The sequence below is a fragment of the Fragaria vesca genome, linkage group LG3 (genome assembly GCF_000184155.1).
Source record: "Fragaria vesca subsp. vesca linkage group LG3, FraVesHawaii_1.0, whole genome shotgun sequence".
Taxonomy (NCBI): Eukaryota; Viridiplantae; Streptophyta; class Magnoliopsida; order Rosales; family Rosaceae; genus Fragaria; species Fragaria vesca.
Genome location: NC_020493.1, coordinates 24,704,098 through 24,719,588, shown reverse-complemented (window position 1 = coordinate 24,719,588; position 15,491 = coordinate 24,704,098). Strand labels below are relative to the sequence as shown.

The 15,491-nt window shown below is 38.1% G+C and overlaps 2 protein-coding genes across 2 annotated transcripts; both read right to left on the bottom strand.

Annotated features, from left to right (window-relative positions):
- Window positions 1-1,266: 1,266 nt before the first annotated feature.
- Window positions 1,267-5,526, bottom strand: LOC101296189. Its single transcript, XM_004294995.1, has 6 exons — window positions 4,592-5,526; window positions 3,459-3,624; window positions 3,026-3,237; window positions 2,271-2,764; window positions 2,106-2,154; window positions 1,267-1,871 (listed from the first exon to the last, which is right to left on the bottom strand). Exons 1-6 carry the CDS (start codon window positions 5,375-5,377, stop codon window positions 1,554-1,556), a joined length of 2,025 nt encoding a protein of 674 aa, XP_004295043.1. The 5' UTR covers window positions 5,378-5,526; the 3' UTR covers window positions 1,267-1,553.
- A 7,505-nt stretch (window positions 5,527-13,031) lies between these two features.
- LOC101295899 lies at window positions 13,032-14,990 on the bottom strand. The gene is made up of 3 exons (XM_004294994.1): window positions 14,778-14,990; window positions 14,037-14,166; window positions 13,032-13,937 (listed from the first exon to the last, which is right to left on the bottom strand). Exons 1-3 carry the CDS (start codon window positions 14,959-14,961, stop codon window positions 13,229-13,231), a joined length of 1,023 nt encoding a protein of 340 aa, XP_004295042.1. The 5' UTR covers window positions 14,962-14,990; the 3' UTR covers window positions 13,032-13,228.
- Between the last annotated feature and the right edge of the window lie 501 nt (window positions 14,991-15,491).

Below are 15,491 nucleotides of genomic sequence, written 5' to 3'. Positions count from 1 at the left end.
TATTGTTACTATAAACACCCATGTAAATGACCTGGAAATGATGGCACCCGAAAATGATACATCAAATAGTAACGGCCAAGTTCTGTGTGAAGTGAAACAAGTTCAATGAGGTTTAAACTCCAAACACATTAGAGTTTTTATAATTCTGATCATGAATGGAAGTAATGAGTATGGCTATGCAGCACGTTATTTATTTATTTTCTTTTGTAAATGAATATTCATAGAAAAGAGGAAAGCTCAAGGAGCAATACAGACCAAAGATTAGAAAGAAAAAAAAGATTCAAAAACTTGGTTGGTAAAATTCTCATTTTTCTTGGTTTCAAAATGCTGTTGTTACCGAAATTTTTGAAGCAACACGACCCTATACAACTAATACCGTGCACGGCTTCTGGGTCGGATTCTCAAATCAAAGAAATCATTGTACAAAAAAATGGACCCCCATATAGTTGTTTCTCTGGAGCAGGGTATCCTAAGATGATATTACAATATCTGGTAGCCGACGTACTTGCTACGATCCTTCTTTCCCAGCCACTAAATCTCTGTCCTGCTTCCTTCTATGGTCCAGAATGCGCCACAATCATTCTCAAACCAACTATAAAATGGCTAATTTTTTTTTTCGTTCATATTTCATAAAACCAGAACTGAAAGTAAAAAACTTTGCTATTAACTGTGACTGCCCTAACATCCCTATATTGGCTCTGATACTGCACCCAGATTTGATGATAAAATTCAGGGATGCACGAACCTAACCTAAATCGATCATTTGGGATATGATGTGTAAACAGTACAGATCAAGAAGAAAATGTTTTATAAACAGTATATACACATTATTGTGTGTACATATAGATGACACTCCTAGCTAGAGTGGAGTAATTTCCTAGAAAAACCAGGAATGTGGCCCCAAAGTGCTTCCTGCAACTCCAGCCAAAGAGCGAGAAGCGGGTTTAGACAAAGCTCAACTTTCTATTTGAACTTGGGTAGTCTCAGTTTCAGAGTTGCATTTGTCACTAATAAGCTAGATAGTTATACTCAGATGATTGAGAAAAACATCATACATTGAAGGAGGCCATCATCGATCGATCTCAATCTATATCGAGGGAGAACTGAGATTGTGACCAAAAATGAGTAAAAGTAGTCGAACGATTGAAAATCAAAATGGTCAGATGAACATCGCCCTGAACTTCTGATGTGGTTTCCAGACTAAAGATAACTTATCTTCCAGCTGAAGAAAATTTCTGACCCGAAAGCGAAATTATAGGTAATAATGATAAATGAAATAATATTTTAACAACATGCGTGATACATGAAATTGACAAATTGTCAAGCCCCTACAGTTTCCGATGGGCTGAAGGCTCTAATAAAACTCGGCCTTCCATCAATACATTACAATCAGTCTCTACTTCAATGTATGTTCAACAGAATTATTTATCTTACACATACTGGCTGTTAGAGAGAACTAAGTCGGCTAAAAAAAAAACATTGTCTTTGAGCTTCGGGATGCACTTACGCGGTTTGATTAGGTGCCCACAATAAGCATAAAGATGTACTTGTGGCTAGACCTGAATCTGAGACCTTCGTGAACACTTCTTTCGACTGGTTTTGTTGAGGGCACAGACACAAGTCTCGAGAAGTTCATAATCCTCTTCCCAGAACAAGAGTGATGCCTTCTCTGGGTTCTCCAAGAGCATTTTTGAAGTTAGGTAACCGGCAATTGTCCATGTCTGGTGAAGTCGGGATTGCTTGCCTATAAATCTCCCATTTTTGGTATCATAATATTCAGGCCAATGATCTATAGAAAGCCTCTTCTCTGCCAAGGCAACTGCCTTTTCTGCCAATTCTGTCTTTCCCATCTTGATGCAGGCCAATGTGAACTAAGACAACACAAAACAGGTAATTAGGTAGAAGCAAATGGTATATATAGAAGCAAATGAAAATCATTTTAAAACCTATGGAACTTTGATAGGTTATTCTGCTAATTCCTGTACTCCCACAATTGTCTTTCAATATTTTCTTGTCCAATAACTCTCACAATTATGTAAACCATTTCTTAAAAGAAGAAAAAAGAACGAAAACAATATGAAATAACTCTTTTTGTAAATTATCACCTGCCATAGGAGTGTTGGCCAAGATCCGCCATTATGATATGACCATGGCCTGCGATTGAAGACAATAAGTGCATAAGCAAAAAATATCACTCACGAGAATAAGGTTATGCTCACAATCAGAGAACTGACCAAAAGGAATAAAGAATGTAAAGTTTAGAGTCTCACGTATTCTTTGGGTCAGCACCAGTAATTATACGCCATTCTTCATACTCCATGGCAGGGTAACAGATCTTAAGAGGCATTTGTGCCACGAAATCATCCCATTTGGTCTCCATCAAATTCAAAATACCCTCATTCTGTTGTTGGGTACCAAGAGATGATACAATGGACCAAAGATTTCCAAGAGTGAAGAACCTAAAATCCATATGGGCCGGTTGCAAATTGCCAATGAGGTAACCACCTTCATCAGGAATCCAGTCAACTAACCAAGAAGGAATTTGATCTGGATAGATATTGAACTTGTTGATGGCATCTGTAGAATACTCCTCTGTCTTATAACGGTAAATCTCATTGATCTTCTTCATATCCACCCAATAATACTCTCTGATGTGGAAAGAAAGTGCACTAAGTCGATTGTTGACAGCAGCCACCAAATTTTTTGTTCCATCGTTGACAATGAGCATTTCACGGGAGCAGCGTAGAGCTGAGTAAAATAATGCCTGCAAATTAAGATTTTATAAGTACATACAAACACACAACAATGAGAAAGGGAACATGCATGAGAGATATACTCTATCCAGTTTCCTAGAGCACCATCCTTACAAAAGCATCTGATCAAATCCATTCAATGCGTCTGATGTGGTCTAAAAAAAAAATTAAGAATTGCTTTTTCTCCTAAGAAATATTTGATTTTAGAAACAGGGTGACTATTTTATGAAGAAAACCAACAAGGTATGAGAACATAACCATTTTCAACTTACTTGGATTTCAAGGGGGTGTCCATGAATACCCATCCGTCTGTCAATCATACAGGAACCATCGGTGACTAGCAGGGTAGGAAACATGTCAAATCCATCAGTTAAACAGAGATTAAGAATCAGTCTTATGCCTGTCTGGACATCCACCCGTTCTTGTAATGTATAGTCACCAGTGATCTTTCCATAAGCTCTCAACATAATGATCCACCACAAACCTGTCAAAGTAGTGCAATTATAAGTCGTCTATGAAGCCAATTTTCTCATAACCTATATAATGCCACACTTGGCCCGTAATCAATGAAGTGAAATAATAACTAAACAAAATGAATATGCAGCACTCAAGCACCAATCGTGGGCAGCAGTGTAGCAATCCAATATAACTTAAGTAGTACCTTACGCATCATAACTAGAAGAAAAAAAAAAACAGTGAGGTTACCTGAATCAACTGGTGCAACACGTCCAATGGCCGATTCACCAAAGTCAGGATCTAATACTTCCTCAAATTTTCCATCACTTCCATCAAGAGGAGCAGTTTTAACTTTAAAGCTTGCCGGCATCAACCCTTGCCCAGGGCTGTAACAGTCAACTGTCTTTTCCCAGCTCTAAAAAACAACAAAAACAAGTACTTGAGTAAGATGTCATGAAAACGTCCAGTCCTCAATGAGGTACCATAATACCTAAAACAAACTACAAGGCCATGGCAAGTCCTACTCTCACAACACCACAGCATATCACAATGTTTTACTTAAACTGGTAAAATTTCCTTATAAGAATTGATGGACATCTGAAGTTACTCTAGCAACAAAGTTGAATTAGCATTGGATTGAAGAACTTTTCCCAGAAAGCAGAAAAATTCATGTCATTCCCAAATTAACACTTAACAATGGTCACCATCTGCAATTAACTTTTGCTTGTAAACAACAGGATAAACCAGAACAATGCCAATGCCATAAGAAATTTTGAAGGCAAAAAGAGACATCCACACAAACACATATTTGACGCCAAGTGCAGACATTCCTGATCCCATTTTATAAAATATTGAATTCTGACTCTAGCAACAAAGTTGCATTAGCATTGGATTCAAGACATTTTCAGCTTTTCTCAGGAGCAAAAGAGTTTACAGCATTATCTCTACTAATACTTTATACTTAACAGTGTTCAGCATCTGAATGTCACTGCTGTGCTTTCAAAAAAAAAAAAGAAAAAAAGATAAACCAGACCACTGTCAATTTTACTAAGTTGATATTGTCATAATACTGAAGGCAAAAAGAGACTTCCACATGCTCAATGATATTTGATTAATGCAACAGATAGATTTATCTTTTTATCCCATTTTGTAAAACATAGATTCTGTGTAGCACATTTCTTGTAGGACAAAAGTCAGCTGAAAGATAAAGTCATTCAGTTGCATCAGGCATTTTGATCAGCGAGATTTCTCAAGATATTATCAGATATCATACATCATCAACTGTCACAACCACATGATCCACATGGGAAATGAAAATCACTTCATAGTAAATAGCCAAGCTGCAGCAACTATAGATATAAAATTGAGACGCCAGACATTACCTGTAACTGCAAAGTGTGAAGCAGAAAGTTCTTGACAATCTCAGCTTCTCCATTGAGCAAGAAAGCGAGTGCCGATGGGACGAAATCTCGAATAAAGACCTGATCATAATTGAGCGGCGTCTTGTCCGCCGGATCAATAGCAGCCAGAGTTCCCACCGGATTCCCACAATACTCAACGACCGAATCTCGAAGCAATCCCCACGCCTCCTTTTCAATTTCAGACAACTCTCTCTCAGCTCTGGAGTCATTCAAACCCTCGGTACCACCTATATTTACATTCACATTTGAGCCATTAACCTCTACCCTAGACTCCTCTTCTTTAACCACATCACCATTCCCCGTCTCAATTCTCTCTATCACCAAAGGTTTCACATTCAAGCCACCTTGAATATAAATACTCTCAAAGGACTTCCCATTAACCTGACTATCCACCGAGGTCGAGTGGTTCCTAAAATCCGACGCCACATTCCTTATCACTAAAACACCCCTCTTAACTCTATTTACACCAACATTACCAACCCTAGGCTGACGACCCCAATCCGAATCAGAAACATTAAAACCTCTCCGATTCGGATCAATTCCACTTATGTACCCTACACTCTCACCACTACAGCTACCGAACCGACTCGTAGATCGTAATTTCACCAAATCAACAACCGCACCGCTCGATTTCGGTCCCTGAGAACCGAAAACCGAAGCGCTACGGTAGCTTCTGTAGCCATAGCCCATCAGAATTCTACAACAGGGCCTCATGGTACAAATTCCAATACAATTGCTACTGCTCATCCTAGTATATATCACACTGACTCAAATTTTCACCTCTTTTTTTCTTCTTTTTTTTTTTAACAAATTAAATCGTAAATTTAGGTGATTTTGCTTCTGTTAATCTCGGAAAAATTAGAAGTAACAGAGCTGAAAAATATTGTAAATATATCCAACAATTGCCAGATAAATAAAATAAATTTAAGATTAAAAGCTTGAGGAAAATAGAAAATGGAGATTTACTTACAGTTGATCTGAGAGAGAGAGAGAGAGAGAGAGAGAGAGAGAGAGAGAGAGAGAGTTGTGGTTTTCAAAATGAAGGTGCAGAATTGCGGTTCAGCGTTTGGGTGTTTTATAAGCAAGAGGGAAAAGAGAAAGGTCGCTATGAAAGGATGGAAGTACGATAATAGCCCTGCACGTGAGGGTTGTTGGTGAAAAAGTCTGATGGGCGAGCGGGGTTGGGAAGGTCTTTGTGCTATTCATTTATGAGATGGATCAGATAGTCGGTTGTGGGGCCCTTGGTAAAAAATGAGAGGAAATGAATAAAGCGCGCGATGGGGGTTCGCGTTTTGTGTGACGTGGCGGGGTGTTTGGTGGGTTTGCGAGGTTGAAACAGTGACGGGGAAAAATCTGTTTGGGTCAAAAAAAAAATCTGAAGGGAGCAACGGTCAACATAACGTGTGTGTTGGAGTCCTGGACTGGATAACTATGCCAACAAATCCCGCACGTTTTTTGTAACGTTTGTAATGGAAATATCTGACGGCGACTAAGGGGGCCAGGGAATAGTTTGACTTTTCAAACTTGGTCTTGGAGTATAAATTTTAAATGGATCTCTTTGTTGTATTGTATTGTAAATAGTCCGGTTGCTTAGGTTGTGGGGATTGAGTATGGGCCTTGGATCTAGCTCGGCTGTTTTTGTTGTATAGACTGTTGGACTTTGGGCTAGAAAAGATTTATGGCTAGGACGTTTTTGGATGTCCAGATCCATGCGGCTTCCGGACCTAGGCCCACAACTCGGGTCGTGTCGGACCCAGCATTTCGGTTATATCAGCAACTCTAACTAAAGAAATTATGCTCAAATGCTCAATCACTATTGGATATAAATTTGACGGTTGAAAACAAAGTAACTCAACTCATTTCTGTAATAAATAAAGTTGTTCGTCTAGCTACTGACTAAATCACCCACCATGTTACTTTTTTTTGTGAGGAAATGAAATATATTTATAGATAAGCAAAGGCCAAAATAGCGTCATACAAGAGACCTAAACATGAGCACAATCAAGCACCATTACATTGAAAAATTACATATTTGTATATAACAAGTGTGAAGAAAAGTAAAACTGTATCCAAACTTTACGTTACCTCATTATTGTTACAATTTCGTTCTACAAGACTTCATAATAATCTTTCCGAGCAGTGTATCGTGTAGTGCACATATCATCCTTAGAGCAAGCAAATTTAAAAGAAATTCGAAACCAACTTGAAGATCAAATGTCACCTCATAACGTTTTGATACTCAAAATTGGTAACAATATTTGAAACATATCAATCATTTCCGGAACAATGTCATTGCAAAACTAATACTACAATCCTATTAGTCCTAAGTTCAGTGCTGCTGAGGTGCTCTACTTTTCCGATCGAGAACTGTTCTGGCCTTTGATTTGCGTGTCACACTACAATCCTATTAGAATGATGTCACACTCTTGCCGGAAGCCACTAATCTCAATTGCATATAATATGAAGATTGATCGAAGAAGAAGACCATCGAGAAAAAGTTTCCGAGTAGCTTGACCCCCGTGTTTTACGTGTGATTATACATAATTTAGAGTTTCTAATAGGCGATTCCAGTCAAGGCACTTGGCTGCTAAGCTCACTTATAATCATTGATTAATATTTCTAATACACTTCCATTGTTGAATGACTTGAATCCATGGTATTAAGTATTGGGTTAAGCTTATTATACTTGCCATTTAACCCAATTTGCTAGCTTAAGTCGTCATGATAATCAATCGATTGAGGAACAATATATCCCATATTATTTCTAGAAACTCGATCGGAAGTGCCCTTTGAATCAAATTTATATACTTTTTGTTTTTTAATCATCAACCTATCGTATGTGAAATTTCGTTCAACTAGCGGAGTGATCAAGAGTCGAACATTGTTTGATAAACACCTTATCGTGCCAATCAATTCACGATTCATAAGCAGCTTCCATAAGCTAGTAACAATTATACTTTACTTGTACATAAATTTTGATCACAGTCATATTTGGATGTATATGTTTTTCAACTAAATCACACGAATGAAGTTAAGATTTAGTTAACATTTATATGACATTTTGTGTCCCACACTAGTCGTTTAATTTTTCAAGTTCAAGAACTGTAGGCATGAGACAACATTCCTCATTCACACGCTTATAAGTAATGGTAGCTACAGTAATATCAATTTAGCATGGTAAATCAATCAAGTACATCAACTGAATCAAACACCATATTCTGGATCATGGTCGGCAATGCTTGTAAGACAAGGAGAGCTCCTCGATACAAATTCACTTAATTTGGCAAAGTTTATAGCATGTTGCTCAAGATAACAAAAGTTTGTATTTGGCCTTATCCAAATTATAGACGACTGAGGTCATGAGAATGGATCATGATATAGCTCCATACAGATATTATTTTTGTTGGACAAGTAGCTCCATATAGATATTACTTCACGCATCTAATAGTGGGTTTAGGTTAACTTGCACTTTTTAATTTTCCATCAGAAAAATTTACACCTTCTAATTATATAGAATGTACATTTTTAGACAAGAAAAAATTTCAAACTGTAATCATTTCTTGTTAACCGCCCGAGGTGGTAAGGTTGGTCGAACTGCTTCGTATGCATGTATCCCTCATGTTTAGAGTTTGAGTCTCAATTCTCATCAGTTTGTGGCCAGCAGGTTTGAGGGATCTCTAAATTCGTGTGCCTACAACTGGATGTTAGCTTGGCTTAATTGCTCTGACACTCTCGCGTGGACCTCGATCCGAACATTGACTAGGTGAATGTTTCACTAGCTAACTAACTCGTTTATGTAACCGATGTGGCTTGTTATCTCACTCCCAGTAAAAAAAAAATGTTCTTGATGAATTCACTTATCTTTGTACAACCAGTGTTGTAGGAAACAACTACACACATATTGGTACACTTTGCTAATTAATAATTGAGACAAAATACATAACCACTTTTTTTTTTTAATTAAAAATCACTAAAAATAATTTTAAAAAATTCCTGATAGTAAACCTGGAGTTTGGCTTACTAGTGCATTGTGTTGTGCAGAAGTTGAGAAGCGTAAAACGGATACACATGCACATGGGTTCAACAAAGCTGATACTTTCATACTTTAGCCACCCGTTGAGGAACGGGTATGAGGTTTTAATAAAAGTCTCGGCATTAGTTTGTGTTGTACCATTTTTTATAACCCAAAAGTGACTCTTCACATTTCTGATGTAAGATTCCAAATGGCTCTAATCTAAGCAACACATTTACAACACATTGTATCTTTATGACATAATATCTTTTTTCTATCGGAAATTTAAGATTTTGTTAGAATTTTTCGGATAATCATGAAACTAAGTACGTACTCGATACGTACATCAAAATAACTAGGTTTATGGTTCTTTCCTTGAAAGGTATGTATATGGACATGAACCTTAGATCAAATATGAACCCCAATCGCTTAGTTAACCTTACCAAATTAAGCCTTGATAATATGGTTATCGATAAAACACACATGATTAGAACAATGGCAGAATGAAAACACAATTATTGTACGTAGTTCTCATTTAATCAACTTAATTACATGTATATCTCATATAAGATCAAAACCAGAACACAAACAAGGGCTCTTACTTAACATGTTACGGATTGGGAAGATCTTCTATACATTTTAGGCTTATGAATCCATAAGCAAGAGAGATCACACACAAGTTAAACTAATTAATCCCTCTAATAGCAAAACTAGTGGTGCTTAGGGCTTTGACAACTTGAAGTTGGGAGCAGCATTTACATTACATATAGGAACCCTCGCTTTCAACACAAAAGCTTCACGCAATGGAAATCATAGTAAAGATAAGAATCAAGGTCGCACCAAATCTCTCGTGTGTTCTATGACATATATTTGTGCTCCATTGTTTTTTGGATTGATATATCGATGTGTACGTATGGGAGGTGTGGTCCAGTTGTTCCTGGGAATTAAAATCCCATGTGGGATTCTCAAATCTCATTCATCTGTATGAGCACGTCTTCCTGGGAATGATGAAATATGTTTGAGCATAGTTGGCCAAGGTTTCGTGTGGTTGGTTGCCTATGATGAATTGTGATTAGCAACAGCAACGTCTGTGGCCCAAAAAGACATCTCTAATTGTGGAAGTTTTAAGAGCTGCTTTAGGGAGAGGAAATTGTTTTCTTGTTTTCATTAGGAAATGTGATGGGTTTCTAATCTTAATTAGGTAGCATCTATTTTCTAATATCAAATCTGCAATCTCCCCGAAGCTGCATACAGGCTGCCAGGATCAGATTCATGAACTAGGTTTGCTCGGACCATAGTGAAATGAATCTTCAACTTTCAAGAAGTGTCGGATCTTACTTATCAATTCGATTAGCACTATCTTAGCCTCTTTGAAGTAATTTATAGAACTGTTTATTCGCCTAAGTACCCTAGATTGCGCAAAATGAGCTGCAAGCTAAACCTATCATGGTTGAAACTTGAAAGAATTTCTACTCCGGGTGAAAGTTCGAAATATCTATGTTTTCACTCGCTTCGCTAGCTTGAACAAATTATAACATTTGAATGTAATACTTGATAGATCGTAGGAGAAGAATACGTAAGCAGTATGTACGTATGAACTTGGACGCTGATCATGAATTACTGCTAATAAGTATGGAAAACAATGCAAGCAAATTAGTAACATGGTCACTTAAGAAATGACGGCTCCTTGCAAGAAGAAACATATATATATATATGCATGGTTGTGTACCTACTTCGAATTCAACATAGAACAAAGCTAGGTATTCAAGTCGAATCTAGATAGGGATAGGGTTAGGGTTTCCTTAAACGAAGAATCAGTCGCATGAAGAAAATAGAGCTCGAGCACAGGAATGGTCAATTAAAGGCGGGCTGAGCTGAAAACTTTGAAATAGTAGCACTCCCTTTTCTCACTGTTCCTTCGGGTAGTCCGCCCTAGCTAGCTTTTCCTTTCACTATTACAAACGTGATGTGTAAGAAACTGTATATCTTATACACTAGCTAGCTCCGCCCAGAAAGAAAGAGAGTTCAAAATCGAAATGTATGTATCTTGTTAACATTGACAGCACACATAATTACTTTCGGCCCCAAGCATCCCATGCATATGTTGCAGATGGTCCTAGCTAGATGAAAGCAACACTACTGATCCCCCCTGGCTTTTCAGATAGCCTTAAAGCCATATACAACCCGTCAAAACTACCTTGTCCTTAACGTAGAGAAGCTCCTAACATTATACACTACAATGCAAATAATATTCATGTTTCCCACGTTATGTATACCGGGGTACTTGATCGACGCATGTATCATATGTGAGAGTTACATATAAAGTTACGCTGTATTTTAATTATATTCGGTATACGAATATACAAATCTCTCTGTATACACACGTTTTCAAGCGAAGGACAAAAACTTTAGAATTTAGAACTTTGAACTTGTAGGTCTTAATAGGACTAGCTACAAGTCGCAAACCGTTCTCCTGCAGATACACATAAACAAAGTCCTTCAGTCCTTGTAGAAGAAGAAAGGCCAACTGATTAAGAACCCTAGTCAACAGCCGGGAAAAGACGTGTAGTCAAGTAGCCACGTAAGCCGATCGAAATGGTCCCACGGCCCTGACTAAACAAGTCCAAGTGGGTCCCGCTCATCATAGAAGCCCCCCGGCTTACATTGAACCGGATCGAAGTGGGAAAAAACAGGTAAACGCGTGGCGGAAAGATAAGTCACGGAGACCCCGATTGTGGAGTCCAGTTGTACACACTCAAATACGGTGTAGGAAAATACAGTAGAATCCTTTAGGTACATTGCGCCTGTATATCTTTATGTCATACGTGGACCTGGTTTCTGTAAAGGACTTGTTTCAAGGCTTGCGGCTGTCAGTGCTTCTGTCCAGGAAGCCTTGGTGTATAATAATAATAATATCTTCGTTTTTATTTGATTCACACGTGGCAGCTCCTTAACACCCTCCCTATCATGGGACCATTACGGATGGCTTCTCGTAAGGGCACGCGGCCTACAAAGATTCCCCGCCGCCATACCCCCCTCTGGTTTACTATTCCATCACGTTTTCATTGATTTTATCGTCTTCGCACGTGCCAAACCTATTTCTTTTTCTTGCACATTGATAAGGGGCCTGTTTCTATTTTCGTTTTAGATACTAGATAGTAATACTCGACTAATTAGTCATTTAGATAGACCAATACAATTATGCATTAAGTATACTCCTAATTCAACTATGTTATTTTCGCAACCCTATTTCGATGTCAAGTTATCAGATTGATTATTATTTTGTTCTAAATACTTAGATGGCAAGATAATATAAAATCTGAATGTTTTACATTTTCTATTGCATCGTGCAGAATCAAATGAGAAAGCTACAACTGTGAAATACTGGGATTCTATGTACATAGTTACACTGTTACACTGGACAAGCAAATACATATACATCGAACTAATATAAAAAAATTATGCACGTTCTCTAACAAATGTCATGACACGTATGTGTCGTGCTAACTGTTACATCCGTAAAGGCTAAAAAATTCTTTCTAAACGGTTTTCTTATTTTTAATTTGTTGTGGTATATATGTATCTAGATAAAGGTAGTAAAAATGTTCCTACTTTCTCCAAAAATATATTTGATTATTGTGAGAATAATTAATGTTTTTCCACAAGGTTATCTATCTTAAAAGATTTGGACTATATGGAAACACGTCACGCACCATATGTCTAGCTAGCTTAATGGGTTCTAATTAAGCACATTGTCTCCGTTCCGTACGATGGAAATTAAAAAACAAATGGGGAGATTTGGAATCGTACTAAGCCTAAGACGTGGCCTTGATGATTTAAACAAGATAAAGCTCGATTAATCAAGTAATTAACTTTTGAAAGTTGTCCTTAATGGCTAACTTAAGTTACAAGTTCACAAATCCTATTATACCACGTATAGAAAATCATTGCGGAATTCCTTTTTTTGCCAATCTAGAACATTGGGGGACTTTAATCTGGTTCAGGCCCCATGGACAAGAGAGTTTCAAAAGTTTTGCACTTACTTAAATCTATGTAACAGTGCAATAAGGACATGTACTAATTAGTAAAGATGGTGGAACCAATTATGCACTTCTTTTATATTATAATACAAAAATATCTCACACCTACATGCTTCCATAATGCAATCACACACCACAGTTAACATGCAGGGTAAAAAAAAAAAAGTTACGGTATTGTAAGCAATTCAAGTCGCTTATTGGTAAGTTAAAAGTACATCGATTTTACTATTAAAAGACAAACCCAATAACCTAACTAGGAGGCTCAGCCTTGAAACAATTGGACTGAAGAGAGTAAAATAAGAATAATTACAGCTAGAGTCTACTTAATTAAAGAATGAGACTGATAAAAGATGAAAAAAAAAATATAAATTAAGATCTCAAATTACAAATCTCCTCACCCAAAAAAAGGAAGAAAAATACAAACTGATATTAATCCACAATTAGATCTATCATGTTCATTCTATTTCTCTTTTAACTTGTGTAAATTTCTCTACAATGAATGTATCACTTTCACCCCCGTGTTGTATCTTCACGTTTTTTTGTTTATCAAATGTTGCCGAGTTGCTGCTGTAAGAACCACATGTCGGATTCCTCAACGTTCCAAAGATTGTCCGAAAAGTCCCCACCGTCCATGCCCCACTGGCCGTTGTTGTTTTGCTCCGGCGCCGAAGCAGCTTGAAAGCTATGGCTGTTTAGTCCTCCTTGATTGAATGAGTAACCAGATGGACTGGTCATTGAGTCATGATAACCGACTTGGTGATGAGGATTGGTAGCTTGGAAGTAATCCAGAGTAGCTTGACTACTAGGGACGTCATTATTGTTAACCGACATGTTACTGTAATAGTCGGTCAGCTCCGACACCGGCGAAACCTGAGTCCCGAACGAGTCCGACGACGCCGCGGTGCTCGAGTTATCCGGAGTGGTGTAACTTCCGGCCAAGTCATTGTTACTGCCAATGACCGTTGCCTGTTGTAAAGCCACGGGCTGGAAGCCGTTATTGTTGTTGAAATGATAAGCGTTGGCCGCAGAATTTGTGATAGAGGAAGAGGCTCCGGTGGTGGCGGTGGCCGAGGACGCGGCGGCTTGGATTCTCTCGACCAGTCTCGGCATCCAGAGGTAGCGCATGGTGTCCTTGAACTGCTTGCTGTTGACGTCACACTTGAGCTGCTTGGCGTGTTTTTGCACGCGAGTCCTCCAGTAGTTTTTGATTTCATTGTCAGTCCTTCCGGGCAAGTGCTGTGCGATTTTGGACCATCTGAAAATTACAGAGCTCGTAACGTTTAGTTTTTACTAAAATTAGGGTTAACTTATTTCAAGGAAAACCAAAAGAAGAAGACTCTGCTTTATCACTTACCGGTTGCCCCAGCGAGAATGAAGCTCAAGAATGAGAAGCTGTTCTTCGAGAGTGATGTTGCCACGTCGAACGTCTGGCCGGAGATAGTTGAGCCACCTTAATCTGCAGCTCTTTCCTGTTCTTTTCAGACCTGGGTTTACAAATTGCAACTTAAATTTGTTAGACATGTGTATGAAGCAAAAGAAAAACAAAATTTTGGGAAAGTTTGTGATCAAGAAAGAAATGTCATTTTCTTCAATACTTTTATCTGATATGTGCTTTAATGGGTTGCAAACAATATAGGCTTTCATTCTATTTTGGACATCTATATTTCACATGCCCCATCATCATCGTGAATAATCAAGCATATCCTCCTCCAAATTAACTAATTTTGAAATACCTTTCTAATTCAAGCAAGATGAAGCTTTCACTCCATGTAATTGATCCTTTTCATGGAAACCCACAAGGCAAATCTAAACTGATAAATATATGGGAAGGAAGAATTAATTACTTGATTGGCACTTTGGAAATTTTCACTTGATGGAAGAAAATAAAAATCTCCATGAAGCAAAAGAGAAGAGCACTAAAACTCTTTAAAAGTGTCCCAAAAATACCAAGTTGAGATCAGATCATTATTCATTCACGTTGTCAACTTGTTCTTTGGCTCTTTCCCAGCAATAGCACTACCCAGACTCATAATAAGCAAAACGAAAAGCAACCAAAAGTAGGATTAAAATTGTAAGTAAAAATCATTATATATACCTGCACAGCGAGCAAGAGAGTTCCAGCGACCTTCGCCGTGGTTAGCAATGTAATTCATGAGAGCAAGGTCTTCCTCAACCGTCCACGGCCCTCTTCGCAGGTCCATCATCATAGCATCTTCATCTTCTTCATGATGACTACTGTTTCTGGTGGTGTCTGAAACCCTTCCTGGCTTAACATCCATTATCGTTTGCACCTCTAAACAGACACACTGATATATTGATTCGAACAAAGAGCTAGCTAGCCTCTGATGGATTGCTTCCCCCAAAGAGACTAGAGGGAGAGATCGAGTTTGAGAGGTGGAGGAAAAGACAGAGAGAGAGAGAGAGAGAGAGAGAGAGAGAGAGAGAGATGTAGTTGGATGGATGTACGGGAAAGATAGAGAGAGAGGGTTTGCTTTTATAGATGCATAAACGGGTATAGTTAAGCATGTGAGAGAGAGATAGGATTAGATATAGGAGGAGGACTATTGGACTTGGAGGGGAGAGAGGGGGGAGAACAAATTAAAGCCGCAATGGAGACTTGGGGGCCATGGAGGGTTTAATTTACCCATTTTTATTTAAGTATTCAGGGTTGATTAAAGTAAACACACACTTAAGCTTGTTGGTAATTATTTAGAGTTAGAAAAGAGGGCTTTCAAGTTTGACGCTTTGACTTTTCCCTCCATGAGCTTCTTCTATCTTAGCCGTGTGTGTGTGTGTTTGTATTCTCTGC

Coding starts and splice junctions, on each gene's coding strand:
- LOC101296189 (XM_004294995.1), bottom strand. CDS start 5,377: ATGAGCAGTAGCAATTGTATTGGAATTTGTACCATGAGGCCCTGTTGT. Junction 2,765..3,025: donor GACACCCCCTTGAAATCCAA/GTAAGTTGAAAA, acceptor CTTAATTTGCAG/GCATTATTTTACTCAGCTCT. Junction 2,155..2,270: donor GGTGCTGACCCAAAGAATAC/GTGAGACTCTAA, acceptor CTTCAATCGCAG/GCCATGGTCATATCATAATG.
- LOC101295899 (XM_004294994.1), bottom strand. CDS start 14,961: ATGGATGTTAAGCCAGGAAGGGTTTCAGACACCACCAGAAACAGTAGT. Junction 14,167..14,777: donor CTCTCTTGCTCGCTGTGCAG/GTATATATAATG, acceptor TTGTAAACCCAG/GTCTGAAAAGAACAGGAAAG. Junction 13,938..14,036: donor CATTCTCGCTGGGGCAACCG/GTAAGTGATAAA, acceptor TGTAATTTTCAG/ATGGTCCAAAATCGCACAGC.